Source organism: Ischnura elegans, chromosome 4 (assembly GCF_921293095.1).
Source record: "Ischnura elegans chromosome 4, ioIscEleg1.1, whole genome shotgun sequence".
In the NCBI taxonomy this organism is placed as follows: domain Eukaryota; kingdom Metazoa; phylum Arthropoda; class Insecta; order Odonata; family Coenagrionidae; genus Ischnura; species Ischnura elegans.
In genome coordinates, this window is record NC_060249.1 from 118478250 (window position 1) to 118500957 (window position 22708).

General features: G+C 37.1%; 1 protein-coding gene across 1 annotated transcript; it reads left to right on the forward strand.

Annotated features, from left to right (window-relative positions):
* The first annotated feature begins 322 nt into the window (after nucleotides 1-322).
* LOC124157950 (probable C-mannosyltransferase DPY19L1) lies at nucleotides 323-15131 on the forward strand. The gene is made up of 14 exons (XM_046533058.1): nucleotides 323-555; nucleotides 776-888; nucleotides 987-1124; nucleotides 1433-1647; nucleotides 3696-3753; nucleotides 5349-5468; nucleotides 6680-6832; nucleotides 7192-7530; nucleotides 8358-8575; nucleotides 9887-10037; nucleotides 11008-11119; nucleotides 11757-11919; nucleotides 12266-12391; nucleotides 13908-15131. Exons 1-14 carry the CDS (start codon nucleotides 381-383, stop codon nucleotides 14143-14145), a joined length of 2319 nt encoding a protein of 772 aa, XP_046389014.1. The 5' UTR covers nucleotides 323-380; the 3' UTR covers nucleotides 14146-15131.
* Nucleotides 15132-22708: the final 7577 nt, after the last annotated feature.

The window sequence follows — 22708 nt, forward strand, 5'->3', positions numbered from 1 at the left end:
GCATATCATAGCACTCGTACGCACACTATGTGCTCGTTTACTGAAGGATCTCTCAGGAAGAATATTAATTCAATTCATAATTTAAAGCTTACATTACATGAATAATTGATTCCATATAATAATTTTCACATTTTTAAGTCCGGAAGGAGAAGTTTTTTTTTCATTATAATCGACGATTATTTTATAATTAAGTTTTCCATCACGAAGAACATTCAAATTTTCACGAACTTCCGCCACAATCCCCAATGGATGTAGTAGACACAATGGCCTGCAGGTGTCACTACATGCATTTTGCCGATAAAACAAATGAAATGTGTTATGCGACTTCCCTAGTATCATGGTTGGTTATTTGAAAAAATGAATGAAAGGAAAAGTTTACAATGGCTGTGAAGAATGCAGGAAATGCTGAGAAGAAGAAAGTTAATAGTGTTATGGTGAAAAAGGAGAAAAACAATAAAAATGTCAATTCTTCCAAGAAGAAGCAGGATACCGAAAAACAGCCAGCAGCTAATGCCGAAAGAAGTGTTTACTACAACCTCGCTGTTATTTTTATGGGTAGCGTACTATGTAGATAGATATTTCACAATTCAGCGACCCTAATTCAAATATTCCCTCCGCCATATGGTGATCCTATGGCACCGGAAAATTAAAATTGTCAACAGCTGCAGGCTGAAGACACTGACTAATTACATTCGAAAATTGCTCGAATCCTTGGGAATATTTAATCGTAAAATATACGTTTCTATCATTTTATTTATTATTCTCTTTGTTTCAGCTTTTGGATTCTCCTGTTTGAGTATTTACCATGTATCCACAATGTTTGAAAATGACCGGCATTTTTCTCATTTATCCACCTTGGAAAGAGAGATGACCTTCAGAACGGAAATGGTTAGGCCTCGGTTTCTACTTCGATATACTTATGAAAGTATAAATGTCATTTTCCTTGCATTATTTTTAGCCTATAACTAAAATCATTTTTGTTTCAGGGTCTTTACTACTTCTACTACAAGACTATAGTGGAAGCCCCAACGGTGGTTGATGGACTGTACTCGATCATAAATAATAACGTTACCGAATATCCACTGGTCATTAACACCCTAAAAAGGTTTAATTTATACCCCGAGGTAAAGTAAATGTCCATATGTTCAATGTGTTTACTTTGTACGCACAGAGTTGGACCATATGTAAAAAGCCAGATACAACTGTCTAAAGACATGAATATCTGATGTGACAAAAACATTAAGTTAATTAAGAAATTATCCAGTAAAAAAGAAATTTTCCAACTGAAATTTGTGGGATATTAACCGTCAGTTCACTCCCCAAATTTGGCTAGAATCCTAATATACATAGTTATTTTGGAAAGATATTGCCATTCCTTTTTGATACAAGTGTATTTTAAAGCAGGGAAATTTAAAACTTCAACTTCTTTCAGCTCATCCTGGGATTCTTATATCGAGCCTTCGATTCGGTGTGCACCAGCATGGGTGTAGAAAACAAGCAGTGTTGGCAGGTTGAGCGAGGTGGAGGCCTTCCCCCTGTTCTTAGCTGCGAGGGAATGGGTGACCCGGCATACTTCTATCTCACGGGAGTGTGGTTCATGGCAGGGCTTTGCGTTGCAACGCTCTTCATCTTTGGCGTGCATTTAAGGTAGTTATTCCAAAAGTTTATGACTGATAATATTACATACTCCATGAATCCTGTGGTAAATGAAAACCAGTTCTTTCAATGTGAATGGCAATTTCAATCTCCTCTACACCATGGCATAATGTACAATTGCTGTTAAGTTGTGCTTTTATAAAACACTGGAAGAGTGCAAGCACCTACTTCAGCCAGTTCTTTATTTTTACTGCTTTAGGAGGGTTTCTATTAGCAAGAAATATTTCATGAAAAAAAAGAGTTTAAAAAAGTTTCAGCATGCACTGAAATACTTCAAAAACTGGTTAAACGATTAGGTGTGTTGGTAAAAAGTTGAATAATTATACATAGTTTCCAAAATAAATTTAGTCAAAGGGGTATAAGGATAGCTCGCACATTATTTGAGACACCATGACCAACAAGTCAAAGGTGATGGTATCAGGGACGCTGACTTGCAAAAAATATTGGGGGGCCCAAACCGGGGATCTATCCCCGGGAAATTTTATAAGTAGTGAGTTTTAAGTTTTTGAAGCATTTTAGAAGAGTCATATGATCGACATTAGAACACTGAGAACTCCAATCTCGATATCTGGACACTCCGGGGAAAATCAACAAGCCTTAAACATTTTTCCTCACACCCATAACGAATTATTGAGGGGGCTCGGGCCCCCTCAAGCCCCATGGAGTCGGCGCCAATGGATGGTATCGTTTGGTAAATGGCTCATAATGATTGTAGATCTTTAGGAAAAAAAATTAGGTATGTTAGCCTCAAATACATTCTTATATCCTCAACTACATTAGCAAGTTTGAATCTGGTAAAAATGTAACATCATCCATTTTTTACCATCTTTTTTCTTTAAAAATTCATTTTGAAAAATACAGGTACCCAGGGGCTCTTTTAAGAGATATCAATCACAACAACATTTTGAAAATTAGGATCAGTTCACAGAGGTATTCAAGGCATGGTTGCTTGCCCTTCCCCTGCATAATGAGAATATTCAATTTAAAAAAGAAACTTGCATTTTTCCATGATTATAAAATTTATTACATTTCATAAATTTTATAATTCTGGAAAATTGCAAGTGTATATTTCAATGTGGAAAATCCCACTCCATCACGCTTAAATCTTCAGATCTTATTCATGAGATTATATCGTTACACTTTTGCTGACTGAGATAGCTACTTGAGGGGAACTTTATAAGCTCACGCTTTTATTACCCAAATTCCCATGATGTGAAAGACTGCTTTGTTTTGCAGCCAACATGCCTAATCCTTCACTAAACATAATAGTACACTCTGGAAATCAAAACCTTCTTAACTTTATAAGGCACATCCCGTAATATAATTTTGACTGTATTTTATGATTCAATGTTTACTTTAATTTCCCTCGAATAAAATCAGCTTTGACGATTAAATTGTAACTCAGTTCAAAATATGACATGTGTTCTTTTGCAAAAAATTATGTTATTCCCAAGTAATTGACTCTTGCTCAAAAAAGGATAACAATTGTCCAATGATTACTCAGCTTGGGCAAAAATTTTGCTATGATGAATAATCATTCTAAATCAATGAATGTGCTCATGACATCAATTCTAATATACATTTTTCGCATAGGCTGTAATAATCTAGCATCAATAATTGTTGCAAATGTGTCTTCATTTTCACTAGTTCTACTCTTTTTTTACATTTTGATTGTCAGCAATGTATAATTACAATTATGGTAAACATTTTCATGCATGTATAAGAGTTTTTCCTGGTGTATTACAATGGAGAATTGTCCTCAGGCTTCCATCCTGGTGATGTGCTGGTTCAGATGATCCATAACACCAGCGTTTCAGAGAAAAATTTTTTGCCCTGCCCTCAAGGCTTGTTCTTTTGCAGTGTGGATCATGTGAACCAACACATGACCCGAATGGAATTCTGAAAACAATTCTACAAATTCATGCATTGTTCAGTTTCCCATGCATCTCTAAATTATCTTCTGCAGGCCGTTCCTATACAAATTAGTTCAATGACTAAAAAGTGATTCATCAACTTGGGATTTTTTTTTCTATTTTCAGTGATTCCATATTGGGTGGATTTCTAGTTGTTGTCTGCTTCTTTTACAATCATGGGGAGGTAAGTGTATATTTATTTATTCACCTTTCAATAAGTGGTCATTCCTATCAATTTTTTCTATGAGGCATACAGAATATGTGAGTGAATATTTATAATGCATGCAAATAAATTCAGAGGTAAGGAAAGAAAGGGATAGGAACATATGATGGAAAAGGGACAAGGACAACGGTGCTGTGGTAGATGGAAAAAAGCCAGAAATCCGAGGGTGAAAATGTGGCCTGACTGGGACTCTAACCCAGAACCTCCTGGTTGCCAGCCAGGTGCTCTAACAGTTGCGCTACCAGGACGCTTAGATTTACCATGATTTCGGTGGGGGTTTATACACAGGAAACTCCCTTTCCTTTGGCCCACAAGAGTAACCAATACATAGATGGCACTGGGGCAGCTCACCACGAACCAACAGAAGAAATGGACGAGGACACAAGGATGAAAGGAAAGATCACACTCACATGATAGCAGAAAAAAGACAGGAACATGCATTTCGGGGCATGCTGAGCCCAAGTGAAATAAGCCTTTGGCATACTTTTTTTCCATCTACCACAGCACGGTTGTCCTCATCCTTCTTCCATTGTATTTTCCTTCCCCTTTTTTACCCCTTACCTATGAATTTATTTGTATGTTTGCGCTTAAGGTGCCGTGGGAATGAATGAAGTACATAGTGATTTATAATACATGATATTCATACACATCCATGTATCCATTGATTACTGATAAGCCAAAAAATGGAACCTCATGGAAACTGAGGTGCCTATTCAATTTACATCCTCCGAGTTGAAAAAGTGTTGCTGCATGCAGTGACAATTCATTTCTAATAATAATAATTTATACTTCCACAAAAGATCAAATGGATTCATACAATATTTACATGCATATTTGGAAGTTAGGTGCCCTAGTAGACAAAAGGCCTGTTTTTAGGCTACCAACAGGCTTTTAAATACATACATTGCTCAAAATTAGGTAAGGGCATTTCATTATATATTAGTATATTTTACAGAAAAATAAACTTTCTTTTATATAAAACGTAAAATTGGGTACAAAGTATGTAAAAAGAAATTTTAACAAAGCACATTTTCAATATTTATGCAAGACCATATTAACCATTGCTTAGCTAATCAGAGAAAAGTTGTGTACAGAATAACTCCTTTTTAATTTTGTTTGGTAGTTTACTATGTATGTATATACTTTAGGTTCCATGAGCAAAGAGGGTCTTTAGAAAAGCGTGAGGCGCACTGTAGCATATGGACCCAGTATCCTCTTCATCAATGATACATATGCCTGTCCATTTCTTTAGGCACATTCCGCTTCTTACATAAAATAGTTTTAGTTCCTTATAGTGATACATATTTCTAAGAGGAAGAACTTTCAGTCTATTGAAAAGGGGAGCAGTATGACCCCTCGGATTTTTCAGGAACATCAATCTATCTTTTTTTGCTATATAATAGCTGCTCTCATCTAATTTATATGTTCATATTTGTGACAATGTTTGACCTATTCATTTCTATCTCCAATAATTGACATCCATTCCAATTGAACCGCCCATGGACAACTATGATTATCATTCTTGATTTTTAAAATCATATGTTTGCCATTTTCAGTGCACCAGAGTCCAGTGGACCCCACCTTTACGGGAAAGTTTTTGTTATCCTCTATTACTCCTGCAAATGCTTCAAATCACTAATTGCCTGAAAAGCAATGCTGAACCATCGGTCAGACATGTGAGTATTCTAATCAGGCCAATAACTCTCAATTCAGTTTCTTTTACAGAAAATGTCATTTTTTACCCCTTACTTAAAGTAACTGAGGCAGAGGAGATGTAGTGAAAGGACATTCTCAGTTAATGTAAAAAGAATGGCACTTTTCCACAAGCATATTGCATTCCATACGACGTGTTTCCGCTGTTGTACTGCACTGTTCTTGAGAGTGACCTGATGGTCGAAAGACATTGTACGTACAAAATAGATTTGTGCGAAAGCACAGTCATTTTTTTTTGTTAACTTGGCCCTAGTATTGAAATTTCATTTTCCAATACAGTCCTAGATACAGGAATGTTGTTGTTATTCAGTAAAAAAATGCTATTGAGTTTGAGAAGATGTATTTAACTTATGTGTATGTTTTTGAGAATAGGGTGGTTTCGTATTATTTTTTTATTGCCTAAATCGAAAGATTATTACTCCTGGAGTACGTATTTCACGCTTGTAGATTTTTAAATGATGATATCTATTTTTCGCGATTAAATGAAAAGTGAAAAGTTTCAAGCGTGCGAAAACGCGATGGTTAAGTATGAATGCTGGGAAAACTCTGTGTGACATCGTTCTGGTACCCGCTGCCGCAAGTGAGGTGACCTTGGGGCGAGGCTTTGAGCACTGATACGACGCAGGATGCTAGCAGGTAGCAGAGTACCCAGACCCAGAGTACTGCAGAGTACTGAAGATGAAATTGACCATTGCCATTCATCTAAACCGGTATTTCTAAAACCAAATAATTTGTATACATATTATGAATACACTAATGGTGGGTAACGAATCGCAATCAATGCCTTTCGTTTTCTTTGGTGAAGTAAACTACCCTATTCATAACATATTAAGCAAATGACAAATTTGTGTGGTAATTAGTACTAATAGTAATGATTTTCCTTTTAAATGCACTTTTGTTGCTGTGCCTGATGAATGAAAGTGACTTAAGAAAGGCGATCGTATGGACTGCCCACAGGCAGGCGTGCTTACATCTAAAAATGTGCATATGATCACACTCTAAATATTATCATTGTCATGTCAAGGAGTGTATTGGAAATGAAATTTTAAAAACTAATTCCCGGAGAGTCATAATTTCATCATTTGGTTCCACTATAACATTTTTATGCTAAAAAAAATAATCCATGAAAATCTTTGGAAACTTCTGATGATTTTTTTCCCATTTCATTTTGCAGATTATAATGATAGCAGTGTCATCCATTGCTTGTTTGATAACATGGCAATTTGCACAATTTGTGCTGGCAACACAGGCTGTTATATTGTTTGCTCTGTACCTCGTGGGAATTATCGATCATCATCCCATTCTAGTCTACACTGTTGGAATGGCTGTGAGTACTCATGCTCAGTAAAATACTGTCTCAATCAAAAAGTGCGTCCAGTTTTCGTGAAACTAAATTAACAGCTCACTAAGTTTGTTTGGGTTTCACTCCTACTTGTGAATGGGTCGAGGGCACAGATTCTAATGTTTTGTAATTCTACGAGATGATTGATGTCGCAGCCTGCGGAGCAAGTATTTTACACCAAAAATTATTTCTCTTCAACATCTATCTTATTTACTGCTTGAGTGTATTTTATGAATACCAGAAAAAAGCCTTTAGTACCTACCAACTGTGGAATGCAGTTCTAAGTTAGAGACTTGGTTTTTTTAAATCCTTTGTATTTATTAATATACTTCCCTCTTTTACAGATCGGAATTCAGCATTCCATAGCCCTCTTGTGTGGGAATGAGTTGCTTGCCTTCTCATTTCTTGTCTGTCTTCTTGCTCCTATCCTCATATTTTCCGTCGGAGCCGAGCGAATACAAATGTATTACTGTCAAACATTAAAGAAGACAAAAGGTAATCAGCCAGACAATTCTGACACTTCTCCTTCAAAAGCACCAGCTGACTCAGAAGATGGTGTCAAAGGGAAAAGAATGCCTTTTGGGCTAATAATCATCCGCCTACTAATCGGACTGCCATTGACAATAGGATCTGCATTAGTTACAAAAGAGAAGCTGTCAGAATTGATGGGGACAGATGATGATGTAAGTAGCTGCCTCTTACGGGAAGCTAATATTTTATTAATCAAAATATTAAAATTATTTAAAATGTATTAGAGACATTGAATAAAATTAGCTTGGACTTTTAATGCAACTGATGATAGAATTCAATTGAAATATGGCTAAGCACATGCATATTTTCTCATTCTCGATAATTGAAATCAAAATTAAATTATGTATTACCTATGCATGATTGAATTAGAGTTACTATATGATGAATAATGCTGGTGAAGTTCTTGAATGCATGTAAGGAGTAAAATATTACGAGTAAGGACTTGAGAAACAAAATAATATACAATTTGATAAGATTCAAATATTCCAGCTTCACTGCAGGAGGCACAGAGATCTATCATAATCACCCATGAGCATCATGTTATTGGAATAATCACATGAAGGGTATACCTAAAAACCCATTTTCAGAAATTAAGTCTTAAATTTCCATGAATACAAGTATACCTAAGTGGTTCTTAAATCTCTTGACTCCTGCATATGGAGTAAATAATATATGAGCAACTTTAAACTGCTGCATTCAATAGAAAACTAATTTGAGAATAAGTAATGGTACATGTACTTATATACAAATAATTCCTTTTTAATGGTTAATGGCCTCCAGAATTAAGTGCAAATTTATTGATTACTTAAGAAAAGGATCACTGCCTGGATTTTTCTGGTGTATCGCTACCTTGTATATTTTTTACTTACTTAAAAAAGATAAGTAAAAAATATCAATGTGAATATTAGGTGCTTACATGAATCAAATCTAGCATTTCTGAATGTAAATTCCCTTTTATCTTTTTTATGGGCTAAAACAGGCACACATACTTGACTTGCTACGCTCCAAAATTACGTCTTTCAAAAATTTCCACACCATGCTGTACACTTGCTCGCCAGAGTTTGACTTCTTGGGATTTGAAACGGCGGAGAAGATCACGTGGACTTTATTGCTTCCTGCTGTCACCCTCTCCGTATTGGGCATCATCGTTCGAGGCCTTCGTCTTACATTCTCCAAAAATCGAAATGATCGCAAAAGGTGAGGCCATGAATATTTCCACAGGCTGGAAGAGATTTTATGATTGTATGGAATTTGGGTAAGGCAATTTAATATCTTTCATTTTGTGCTTGATCAATTTCTAATGAAAATGTCAAGCAGTAGTGCAATAGGGTAAATTAGGGTCATGTCATTCTTAGTAATTTCATAGATTAGTCATTATGTGTAAACATACTATGTGTATATAATGTGTAGTAGGGTGGTCCTTATTTTGCGAATTTCTTTCGGGACATCCCCTCACTCTATGCCAATTGGTATAAAAACATATCCTGTGAAATATTATTACAATTGGATAACGGGAAGACATGCTGCATCGCATTCAAAGTTGAGAAATTTTAGCATTTTCGGCTGTTTTTCAGATATTAATTGCAATAAGGAGGCGCAGGTATTCTTCACCTAATTTTCTATGGTAACCAACGATACGCTGGACATTTGTCATGCTGCACCTAAAATATTTTCCAATTATGACCAGTGGTTTCCGAGATAAAGCCTCAAGAGTGAGTGTGTGCCACCCCAGGCAGACATTTTTGGTGGCACGTGGGTTGCATACACATAATATTTGTTGATCATCTTCGTAAATCCATAAAATTCTTTAGATGAACTTTAAACTTTGTCGATATGTATACCTAGTATGCTATTATTATCACTGTGTATTGCCAAAACGGGCTAGTATTTGGGCTTTTCTCAACTTTGAGTGCGATGCAGCGTGTCTTCCCATTATCCAGTTGCAATAATATTTTACAGTACATATATGGTTTTACACCATTTGGCATAAAATGAGAGGGTGTCCTGAAACAAATTCGAAAATTTTAAAAATAAGGACCACCCTACTGCAATAGTCTTTCTCAATGATCCACAATGTCTAAAACTTGTAGATGAACCACGGTATAAGCAATGACTGCAAGTCTTCAACAATGCCTTACTTTTAGCTATGAATTCTTAGGAGTTTAGCAATAATTTGTATTCATTGGTACATTGGCTTCACAATTTTGTAAATGGTTTGCATTACAAGTGAATTATGAATATAACCAGGAAAATATAATTGCGACTACAACTAACGTTTGCATCAAAACTCCTCTGCTTTTATTGATGAATAATGCCTGCTACCTCCTGTGAAAGATGCACATCAGCTGAATAGAGTTAGATTTCAAATAAATAATTAGTGATTCTTAGGGCAATGTTAAATCTCATTCTACCAATTCTTTAGTATGTATTTTTCTTGATAAATCCAACTTTTTACTGGTTATCAATTGCATTTAATCCTTGCCACTGAAAATTGTTGCTATTCTTCAGGTGGAAGTGGAATGATATCTGGGAACCTGACGTCATGTATAACCTCAGTCAGATGTGTGTCTTTGGCGTGATGGCTGTTATGGTTATGAGGTTGAAACTCTTCTTCACGCCTCACCTTTGCATCATGACTTCTCTTCTTGCATCAAGAAAGGTCTGTCTGAGCAACTGCTCTTATTCGTTAAAGGATATATTCTTGGGTGACTGGAACGTGTGACACAGTATCATTCAGTGGCGCAGCGAGGGGGGGTTTTGGGGGATAAAACCCTCCCCAGATCTCAGAGAAATTTTAAGTTTAATCTATTTTACTTGATTAGCTTGATACATATTACTAATAGAATAGTTTAAGGATTAATAAAATATCCCTCAGAAAACCGTAAAACTCACCATTTTGAACCATTCTGCAATTTATTAATCTCGCACCTACCTATTATCCTGGTGGGTATTCCATACCCCAACACACCCCGGTATTAGTTGCACCGAAACCCCCCCAACCTTAATTCCTAGCTGTGCTCCTGGTATCATTGTATGCAAAAGTTTTGGAAGTAAATCCCAGACTTATTCAAGACTTTTCATGAGAAAAATGTTGAAATTCAAGAACAAAAGGGTCATTTATTTCATACATACCTAAAATGGAAGATAAGCTCAAATGTACTTTGATTACCAGTCCACTTGCATTGACTTTAAATCTACGTAAATTTGAGACAGGGAGTTGGGATTATTTACTAGTAGAACAAAAATCCATAAAAATTTATTTGGATGGGACGAAGAAAGACCATTTACACCTCATTGCTTATTGTTAGTATCCATGTTTAATTTAACAATTTATCTTCTTGAATTATGTTTCTAAGGGGAAAAATCTAATTTCCAAACTATGAGCATACTTTTAGTAGGCATACAAACTTAAATTCTTTCTGATAGCTATTCTAAAATGGAAGACAAACTATCGTATGTTTCCAGTGTGTTAAGTCCCTATTTTTGTTTCAAAAATTTGGTTTATAACTTATTGCCCACAAAGAACTTAAGTTTGAATGACAATTGTATATTCTACCCTGACTGCATGCTGATAATAATAGAAAAATATTGAAAATTCTGAAACTTAGTATCGTTTACCTTGATTACAGTACTGGCCTTGCATCCGGAATGTTGAGGTTCAGTGGGCACTCATAGCTGTTTTAATGAGTGGGATGAGTGCTCAAGGGATAAAGAACATAGTTGAGCAAAGGAATATCATTGGTAAGTATGCACCTTCTCAGTTCACCAGCTAACTGTTAGAGCTCCACAAAAAAAAACCATTCACTTATAGCAAAGCATTTACTTATACGTCCATGCTTCACTTAACACAATTTCGGTATAGCGCAAATTCATTCATCGTGGAAACTTCTCTACAATGCTTTGCCTAATCAAATAACCTTAACATTCTCTTGATAAAATGTGAACTTGCGCCAAGTACACATGAAATTACTCTCATTTTACGATTTTAAGAGTTGATGTAAGAGTAAGAGTTTTTAAGGTATTTCTTGCCTAAAATCTTATTCTTTGTTTATATGCTAGTCGAAATCATTTGCTGCACAATGGCCAAAAATATCACATGTCATGAGGTCCGAGTAGCCGACCTACGGAAGTAATTTATCTCGTCTACTTTACTGAATGATATTAGTTAATTTAGATCATTAACTAAGTTTGGATCTAGTAGAACCATAAAAAAAGTGTGTGCCAGTGCTAAGCACCATCTTTGTGTAAATAAATGGCAGAATTACTATCCATTTTGAGTAATTTTTCTGAGTTACAATGATATGAAATGTTCCCAAGAGTAAGGACTGCTTGAGGGTCTAAAATGGAAAAAATCCTAAATGAATTCTAATGTCACCAGGTGAATACAGCAATGTCCCTCTAGAGGAGCTTGTGGAGTGGGTTCGATCTGAGACTCATCCTCAGGCATCGTTTGCTGGTCCAATGCCTGTCATGGCCAACCTCCTCCTCTCTACTGGCAGGCCTATTGTCAACCATCCTCATTATGAAGATGCTGGGTTGAGGTAATCACAAATTTTGAGAAATTTTTCTGTGACCTTCATTGTTATTATGAGTTGCTGTCCAGTCTTTTAAGTTTTAACTCCATATGTGTGTGAACATGCTAACTTTAAGATGAAAAGGCAAAATAGTTAAACTAACTGAAAGTTAACTGCAGATAATCAGTCATAATAAACCTATTTATGTGCTATAACAATGCATCAGCCCACTTTTTTGAGAGGTTATTTTTTTACAATGCTTAGAGTGTTTTGGTTAACATTCATGTGTATCTCTAAAAATGAATTTCATTTCAATCAGTCCAAATTTAATGCAAGTCTATGGTAAATCCACATGTATATTTTTTCATTTCAGAGAAAGAACAAAAAAGGTTTACTCCGTATTCAGTCGGAAGACTATACCAGAGGTCTACAAGACACTTCTTCAAATGAAAGTCGACTATGTTGTGCTAGAAGAGTCTTGGTGTTTTGGAGCTAGCAAGTAAGTATTGGGAAACTAAATAACTCATCAGTTTTCAATACCCAATTCAGGCCCTTGTAAAAACCAAAATACTTAATATTGACCAACGTTTTCAATTGTGGACCAATTGTTTCGAATTATTAGTTGTGAGAGACGTTAGTGCATATCTGTTGCACACTACACCTTCCCTAAAAAATACTCTTTTTACTATGCATACTTGGCTTTGCTTACAATTTTAGCCTGTACTTTATTTCTACCCTCTCGAATAATCTTAAACCTTAGCACCCCATAACCAAATGCATCCCCTTCACCCACAGCTTCAATTTAAATTCACTTTTCTGAAATTTATTCCCTGTAAACACAGAGATGAAGCACCACCTACAGTGATTAGTACTATAATATCTTAATTAGAGGGTGGCACTAGGTTAAGCGGCTGGTTGAAAATATGAAAGGAGCTAGATGGAGGAGGTGTAATCCTAGAAAAAGGCTTCAGAAATATCTAGTACTACAGTAGATACCTAATTGGTAGTTTAGTGCTAAGGGCAAATGAATTCAGCTCAGAACCTTAAAATTCTCACTAGAGTGATTTAATACGGAGTGTTTTCATTAAAAGAAAACTTACTCTTAAAGGGGAACAACTAATCATTTTTAGTAAAAAGCTGCGGTGCAAAAAAAGCAAAATAAAGCTTCAGTAGTGTGCATATTGAAGCGATTATTCCAATGTGTACTTTCCAATACAAAAAATTTGTATGCTAATTACTCTTAAAGCGGATCACTACCTGAGGTATTTCTTTTAAAGTCAAGATTCAGATTCCCTACATCACAACAACTTGCTTTGAGTGGGAAAAAACTCTTCTGCTGAAACATAGGAAATTACACTGACTTATTGGATTATTATTAGTGCTTGAAGATGATCCTAAATTTAGGTGAAAAAGGTAGTACATAAATATTTTGTATGTACATTACTCACAATTCCATGGTACATACTTTCATGAATAATAGAAATAAGAATAAAGAATTTTGGTACCATCACACAAATTTGCATTCTGAATAAAACTTTAGATGATAAATAACACTTTGCAGAGCATGTATTGATACCAAATTGAATTTTTATTCTTGAAACCTCACGTGATACCTATGAATGGTGGAAAAAGTAATAAATCAATTAATTTATCTGGATTTTTTTGTTCTTGGTAAACAGCCTCCAGACACAAGTAAAATTTCTTGCATGATTCCTTCTGGTATGTGGAGTTTATTAATAGCACTCACTTAACATTAAATAATATATCTAATCTCAATGGGGAAATGTTGACTTATTTCATGGAATATTTTCAAAAGGTCCCGAAAAAGTTTAATTTTTCAAATTTTGCTTCTGTACTATAAAAAGATCCCAAAAATTCTCTAAATGTGTCATTAAAATACATTCTATTAATTGGAATTGGTGAAGAATGCTCCGCATTTAAAAACTGCATTAACAAGTCCTGTTACGACGATTCAAAACACTTTTACTGCACTTTAACTGTGACTTACATTGCAGAACTGGATGCAGTATGACTGACCTCTGGGATGTGGAAGACCCTGCTTCCAAAGATCGTCCTCCAGTGTGCCCTGTACTATTTCGTCTCGTGCCCGACCCCTACCCATTTCGAAGAGTCTTTGTGAATGACGAATATGCCGTGCTCCAAGTTGCCAAGTCCGACCCTCACAAATTGGAGATGAAGACGTCTCGCTACGTGGAACTGGTGTCGCCCCCTTTGAAGGAGTATGGACAATAATAATGATATGGATAATGTGGAGTCAGAGAAGGGAATATTATCAACGAATTGCGTTCCCTCGGAATGCGCCATTAGATCTCACTTTTTTGAGCTTAGGCTCGTCTGCTGTAAGTCAGCAGTGTCCTTTCTTGGATGTCAAACTAGTTTTTGATTTGAGTGAGCATTTTCAAACTTGCCGTGTGTAAATTTTACGTTTGTTTTAAATTCACTCTTTTCTTTTTCTTTTCCTAACATTCTCGCACTTGTGTGATACATAATAAGATTTGCTCCAGCTGCCTAATTAGGTCCCCAATAATGCACATCATTCTTGACATTATTTACCGTCTGAAATACTAATGAGGTGGTACAGTTGCAATTTACTTCGTTGAAACGAGGATTGACTAGTAAGTGCTCCACTTGTATCTAATGAAGTTTGCCAAGATTGTCTCAACTCCTGTTCACTGAATGGAAAAATTGTGATCACTACTCGTATAGAGAATGAAAGTAGTATTACTAGTTATAAGACCTGTTCTAATGGCAGCGATTCATTTTAATTTTGAAATTGCATTTAATTTTATAGTTTGCATAACATTTTCAAAGGCATGGAAAGAGTGACTTGCTTCTCTTACACCAAGTTTCAATGCCACGTGCTTGGGACAGACCAAAGGTGCAATTTAAGTACGAACTTTTGAATGTTTCTACTTGACATTATCAGCCTGAATGCCAAGTGTGTAAATGGAAAGATTTACATTCTTGAGCACAGTGGGCCTTTAGGAGTTAGCATCATATTTTGTTTTAGTCTCAAGTTTTAAAAGTTGTGTGTCTGTTAAAAAGGCAACGAGAGAATTTTGTTAAATACAATGATTTCTGATAGATTTCAACCCTCAGGGCAGAGTGACGGGATTACCAGTCAATCATGTTTTCCAAAAAAGCCCTGAAAATTTATGTATTTTATGTATTGATATTTATTGTCCCTTTATATTAAAGGAAATGTTTTGAAATATCTATATTGCTGCTATGGACTCATTTTCAATTGATTTAACGAGATGGCAACCATTAAAAGGACCATAATGATTTAAACATCGAGGTGAGGAGTGTCCTACAGATACATTTATCAATCTCATACACTTCATGTTATTAAACAAAAAATATGAACCTATGCATTCGGAACCTTTCAACTATGTCCACAATTTAATAGTCTTTTAGAAAACAGAAAGAAACATTGCTAGAACATTAGGCATCAGAAAAAAAAACCTATTTTAATCTCACTTTAGGGGATGTGCTCATATGGGCACAGTAGCAATTTGGGGCTCTGATCGGAAATCTGCAGAAAATTCCTGCATAACTCTTGTTTTTAATGAAGAAACTTCATATTAGTCTTCTTGAAGTACACAGAAATCATTCCAGATTATTTGTTCAGTTCACAATTGTTTGTAGCAAAATTTTGTTTTTAAGTCACACAATTTTCTAAAACACATTTTGAAAACAGTTATTGAACAACAAAGCACATAATATATGAGGTTGCTTACTAAATGGGTCCCGTAACAAAAGGAGCGATTGAAGACAGAAAAATAATTCACTAATGTCAGGTATGATATCAAAATTGCACTGAAGGCAAAGACCTATGTTGCATTTCAGACATTTTGGCCATTCACATGAGGAATATTCTTTATATGCGCATTGATGTCTCTCAGATGGTACATGAAGAAGATCGTAGCATCATACCTTATTTCATCTGACACTCTACGATCAATTTAGACAACAACTGTTGAAATACACCTGTGCTATCTCTCGTCTAAATCTGTCGAGTCTCATCATATGGTACATCTGAACCTATAGGAGGTGGCTAGCATATTCCTTCCCTCTTCCTATTCCACCCAGCAACAAGCTCAGCAATTTTCTTCTTTCCTTTCGTTTCCCACGTTCCCCAAGACCCCTTTGATTGCCAGAAGAGCTTGCATGGCCATGTAAGGTAAGGCGTATCTCGTATGTGATCATGCGATGCATCCAAGCCAATAACAGCAGAATGAAGTGCTGACAAGAGGGAGACGGCACTACAGTAGTCTGTCGGCATGGCTATGCGAGTGAAATGAGATAACCAAATTGTAAGTGTTCCCAACATCTGAGTTCTTGCTTTTTCTGCACGATGTTTCCTATCCTTTCCAACGAACGACAATGAGAGGGCCACAGTGACTTACAAACCTGCATTTTTCATATACGTATCTCGGAATTTATGATAACAGCATCAAGGAGGTATGTAGCTCCTGATGGACCACCACCATTTTTTTTCCTCAACACTAACCATGTATTACCTGTTGATATTTTGATACATGAGATCAGTTCCGCACATGTATTAATTGTTTTTGAGAGGACATTGGTACCTGTTTTGAGGAAGCATGCAAGAATCTCATAACGAATTTAAGTGAATGTTCACCAGAGGAAGATGACAGGACAGTCACCACCGAATTATCATTCCATCAAATGACAACAATGCTCTCAATTTTCTCCGATGCGAATATACGAGATCTGAAAGGCTGCTTACCTAGCTGTTTTCTTTCCATCAATGGGATACCTTTAGGTAATTAATTTTTGTCTAGAACTATTCCAGTACTATCATTCCTTTGGCATTTTGCTTATAAAAGGAAAACTACTAAAGATATTGTTGAAGTAAAAAAAAGGGCCATTTATTGCTTGACTCTCTTAACCCTTTCGAGACGGCGGAATTTTCGTCTTAGCATGACTGCTGTACTGAGCCCCAAGAGACTCTTCTTTCTCGTGGTACGGAGCATTTTTGGAGGGCATTCGTTAAGAAGGGTCTCGCTGAACCTTTTTCGACCCCTCCATGCAGGGACTTCGCATTATCTCGGACTCCGAGAGTAGTTGTGATCCCTCCTTTCCCGGTTTACGACCATAAGGCATTGGTTCGCGGTCAACTTATGTATTGCTTATATGTATTTAGCAAATGGATAATTGTTGCTTGCACGTAAATTACAGACTTTGAATTGAATTCCTCATTTTTATCTGAGCATTGTCAAATTTAAACGAAGTTCTAAGGCCATTATTAACGCATTTAACGCAGCAACAATTTCCATGTAGATGTTTATACATAACTCGAGATAGAAGTTAATATTTGTCGTAGAATTTCGTTTAAAATTTGTAAACGCTGCTCAAAAGACAAATAATTCAATTCTTAGTGTATATTTCCTGAGAAATGAACAAATATTTATTTCGAAAATTGACTGTATAAACAACTGAATGACCGCTGAGAGGGGTTATAAAAGACGAAGGGTCCGGGTACCTGCTCCCAGATTCCGAGGATTAATCCTAAACCCCAAAGCCTTGGGTCCCGAGATAAAGACGTCGTAAACCCACGACCGTCCTAAAAGGGGGGGAGCTAGAAAACGTATATATACGGCTTTCGATCTCCTGGCCAGGAAAATCTCACACGTATATATACGCCTGTTGTCTCCTGGGTCAGGAAACGTCCACACGTATATATACGTGTACAGTAGGGAAAAGGTTAAATTGTCCAGCAGGATGAGCTAAGGGGAAGAGTATTCACCTACCTACCAATTTATTCTACTTATTTTGCCTTTAAATTCTCCATCCCTAATATATGTGAAAGTCCACCAAACACCCTTGAGGAGTATCAAAGCAGGGGCGCAGCCAAGAATTAAGGCTAGGGGGGTTTTAGGCGCAACTAATACTTTGGGGTGTGGGGTATTGCGTGCCCGTCAGGGTAAGCAGGAGTTGCGGGGGCCCTCCTCCAAAATATTTTAAGATTAATGGTTCAAAATGGCGAGTTTTACGGCTTTCTGAGGGATATTTGATTAATCATAACACTATAAGTAATACTGATCCAATGTAAGTAAAATGGATTAAACTCAAAAATTTCTCTGAGCTCTGGGGGGGGTTTTATCCCCCAAAACCCCCCCTCCCTACGCCACTGTATCAAAGCACCACACCTTAAAATCAAATAGTATTGGTTTACCTCATACAAGATGTTTACAGCTATACCTACCAAAATATTTTACTACGGATTAATTTTAATTTAGCTCCAGTGTTGGCAGAAAATTTTCTGGACAAACGAGCTGTATCATATTTAAGAGTGGCCTAATTTGCACATTTTGTCACTCTTATCCAGGTGATTATTATCTGTACCTTGAAAAAACATCATTTTATTCTGTAACTTATTCCTAAGGAGGACAATGAATACTGGAGATTTTCAAACAAAATGGTCACTCTCCACAAAATACTCCTTCCTGGAAGACAGCAAAAACCACTCGCAGTTTAAAGTCCTATTATATATCATGCCCACAGAAATATTGATTACATTAGGCTCGTTCATAAATGCTACTACATTCATACTTGGATCTCTCATTAGCTAAAATATCTACGGTTCCTTTGATATAAACATTTTGAATACTTCAAATAAGGATTCAACTTAAAATGCAGAAAAATTCATTTCTGGGAAAATATTCTGTGTGAGAGATACATTATGTGGCTCCCTAAAATTCTCTAATATTGGAGAAGTAAATACTAGCTTCACAATGGAAATAGGTACTCAGGGCGGGCCCACAAAGATACACCTTTCTGGTCCACGAACCCAGTCAGAGACTAATACTATAGGCCTGTTTACACAATACATTAACACGTACGGGTTAATGTCTGTTTCTCTGCATTTCTTCGGGATTTTCTTCTGTGTAAGCTTGTTTACAGACAACAGTTTTGCTGGCTATCCTGCCTGCGTCTTCAGGTCAAAGGTGTCTATAAGCAAGCTGACGTGTAAGAAAATCCTGAATAAATCCATCACCGCGGAAACCCACGTTCTAAAATTAATGTCTGTTTGCATGAATGACTTTGGTGGACCGGAACAGAACATGTACGAATGCATGAACCAAATTAGAACAGGTTCTATTTTCTGTGCATGTATTCGCACAAGTTGGGTGGTTACACGGCGCATTTTGGCATTCATTTTCGAACTCGTACATTTAGACATTGACCCGTACGTGTTAATGTACCGTGTTAACAGGCCTTATGACCATGTAACCACAGAGGTGGGGACAAAGGAAGAAAAAAAGGGATAGGAGAAAAACGTTGTGATGAGACCCTGATGATTCCTCCAGGGTAAGAATAGAGATGGGAGAATCTCAATGTGTCATAAAGGGGAAGTAAGCTACCACCACCAAAACCAAATTTTCTGTACCTAGAGAAATGGAAGATTATTCTACAAAGAAGAATAACTCAGAGAACTTCACCATATGATTGACTTTTCATAGTCATGGTAGAGAAAAAAACCCTAATTTTCTTTGTAAACGATAATTCCCCTTGGTGAAATGTACAGCCTGATTAATAAATATGTGGACAAAACTAATAGTACAATTTAAACTCAAAATAAATGGAAAAGTTACAATAGAGGATTACAAAGAATAGCGTATTTCCTTAAGTATGAGAGCAAACAAAAAAATAGTTGAAATTTGGACACCAACTAAGCATTTGACATTGTGACTATGCGATGATGGAACCCATTACATTTTAGCACTGAATATTCGATAATTAAAGCCCCCTCCCCCCGAGCTACAAGCTGGCGTCTCTTCCAGAAAAAAAGAGATGAAATGAGTGTTCCCACACTTCTAATCCATTTGTTGCAGAGAGAAAAAGCTCTAGAGGGAGAAAATACTCAATCTGATCACCAAGATGTAGCGAGAGCAGTCTAGTGAGACAAACTACCTTTCTGTTCACACTTCCGCACTAGCGTAAGAACAGCTCCACAACAAGGGCTGAGAGCCCCTCTCAGAGGTGTTTCCATTTTACACTTTTCTGGTAGATTGCTCTCTCTAGAGCAAACTGAATAAAATACTCTACATTTACATGTACCTCTACTTATAAAACTTTTTTGAAGTAAAAGATATAAAAAATTCATTTCTGTAATCAATACCTCCACTGCAAAAACACTCAACAATCGCCTGCCGAATCAAATCCGCTCATCTTGATAGCCCAACAATACAAATCCGCTCAGCTGGTAGTAGCTGGAGCATAAACGCTCACCTCCGAAGCTTAATGGAGAATAGGAGGTGAGCAGCTGAGCGGATACGTATTGCTGGGCTACTATATGATCGGATTTGATTTGGTAGGCAAATGTTGAGCATTTTTGCAGTGGAGGTATCATAATGTAACTGTTTAAGTGTATCCATAGTAGCCAATGGCAACTGAAGAAAATGCCCAGGAGGTTGGGCCCCACGGCAATGGGGCAAACATCCTTATAATCATCTGCCCTATCAGTGGTGCAGTGAGGGGGGGGGGGGTTTTGGGGGTTAAACCCCCAGAGCTCAAAGAAATTTTTCAGTTTAATCCATTTTACTTAATTGGATTGATATCACTAATAGAATAGTGTAAGGATTAATTAAATATCCCTCAGAGAGCCATAAAACTCACCATTTTGAACCGCTTATCTTAAAATTCCGCAATTTATTGATCTCGCACCTAACGCTTATCCTGGTGAGTATTCCATACCCCCACACACCCCAGTATAAGTAGCACCTAAACCCCCCCAACCTTAATTCCTAGCTGCGCCCCTGTGTCCCATCACCTTGCAACATATTGAATATCAGCCATTTTCTCTACTACAATTACACATATTTATACGGCATCATCATATCTCCACGTGCATCACTCACTTTGTGATTGACCCCGAAGGTTGGTTTGGGTAGGTGAGGGTAGGGGTCTCACTGAACTAAACTGCAGGTGTATGAATTTCGCATATTCATGGTAGGGGGGGCACTTATTTTCCCTCGCGCTTCGAGGATATTGTTTGGGGTAACCGGAAGCTACACCCAGGATTTGATCCCGTGATCCCTTGGTTCAGCAACCAAGTGCTCTACCCACTAGGTAACCCCCCTACATACAAATACACCTATATTTAACCGATTGCTTCGCTAGGGCACGTTACAATCGAAATACACACTTATTCTAGGAAAAGAAAACAAAATTGTAGTCCTTAAAAACGGACTTACCTGGAGATTCTGATTCCAAAAGGCCAAAGGTGATGCTGGGTGAGCAAACTCCCTCTCGAGTAGAACTGGATTTCAAATCTGAGAAGGATCTTCAGCATCAGTAACCGTCATTTTCCCCGCAGAATGTGCAAAACCACATCACCAGCTGCATTATGAGAGTCACATCGGCGATTAACTTCGCACAGAAAACTGCCGATATTGTTATAGCACAATTGCATTGTACACTAATGCTATTTATCTAAGAACAACTCAGAAATGTAAAAACAACTAGGTAATACGTGAGCACAATTGCTTCAAGAGCATAGCTGGTCGTCGTTTTTACCACAATCAAGGAAACAAGAGCGAAATGAACAACAGAAAACTAATCACAGCGCCACCGAGATCCGTATCGCGGACGGCAATGTTGTTACTGTTCCACTGAGGACAAAGCACTCCCCAACTCTCGCTGTAGGATGGCCCCTCTCCTCGAGACCCAGGGCTTTCGCCCGTCTCGGTCCTCAGTCAGTGGGCACGAATATCCATAAAAGATTGAAAACATCGAAAATACGTAATCACAACAGCACTACCGCACTCATTTGCACACGCACTATCGAGACACAAACCTTCGATATACTGTGTCGAGGAACGATATTGCGCCGTACCCACATACACCGAAGTCTGTCTGCAAGAATGATTTTTATAGCGCTTTAAAAACAACTCACGAATTAAGAAGAGGTGCTGATGTGATTTAGTAAAATCCCCTCAAACGAAAAAATGCGACTATACGATTCGAGTGATCGACCATGAGATCGAACCATTCTACGATAGCGATATATTGTTTTATGGTTAAATTCTCCGGCTCGGAAATTCACTGATCTTAATCAAGAGGTTAAGTGATATCTGTGGTTTATATTTTTATGTACAGCTCCTTCTTTGAATTGGTAATGTCGTTACATTTGCAGAAAAAATACAATGCACCTTATTCCATCGCATTAGGCAGTATATTCCATCCCATGGCAAAATTAACGGCAACTCATAAATGACGAGAAGAATTATTAAGTTTCTACGGCGCCAATTTCTAAATGCTCTTCAGTTAGGCATGGAGCTTTATGCCGCCATCTAGAGTAAATTTAGTTTATACTATCATGGGCGTACCCAGCGAGGGGTAGCGCACCCCCCCCCCCCCCAGAAGCAAAAATCGCAAATGTCTTTAAGGAAAATAATATTTTCTCAAGCAAATAATTTTAAAAACTAATAAAGAGCTGTTACAATTTACTTAAAGTGTTTCATTCCCCTTTTCCGTGCTTAAATCTTACCTACAACTTGAACAACCCTACCATGCCCCCCCCTAGTTTTGATCCTGAGTACGCCCTTGTATACCATGGATAAACTTCACCAGTGGCGCCGACTCCATGGGGCCTGAGGGGGCCCGAGCCCCCTGAAAAATTCGTTATGGGTGCGAGGAAAAAATGTGTGAGGCTTGTCGATTTTCCGCAGTGAGTCCAGATATCGAGATTCGAGTTATCAGGGTTCTAATGTCGATCATATGACTCTTCTAAAATGCTTAAAAAACTTAAAACTCACAGCTTATA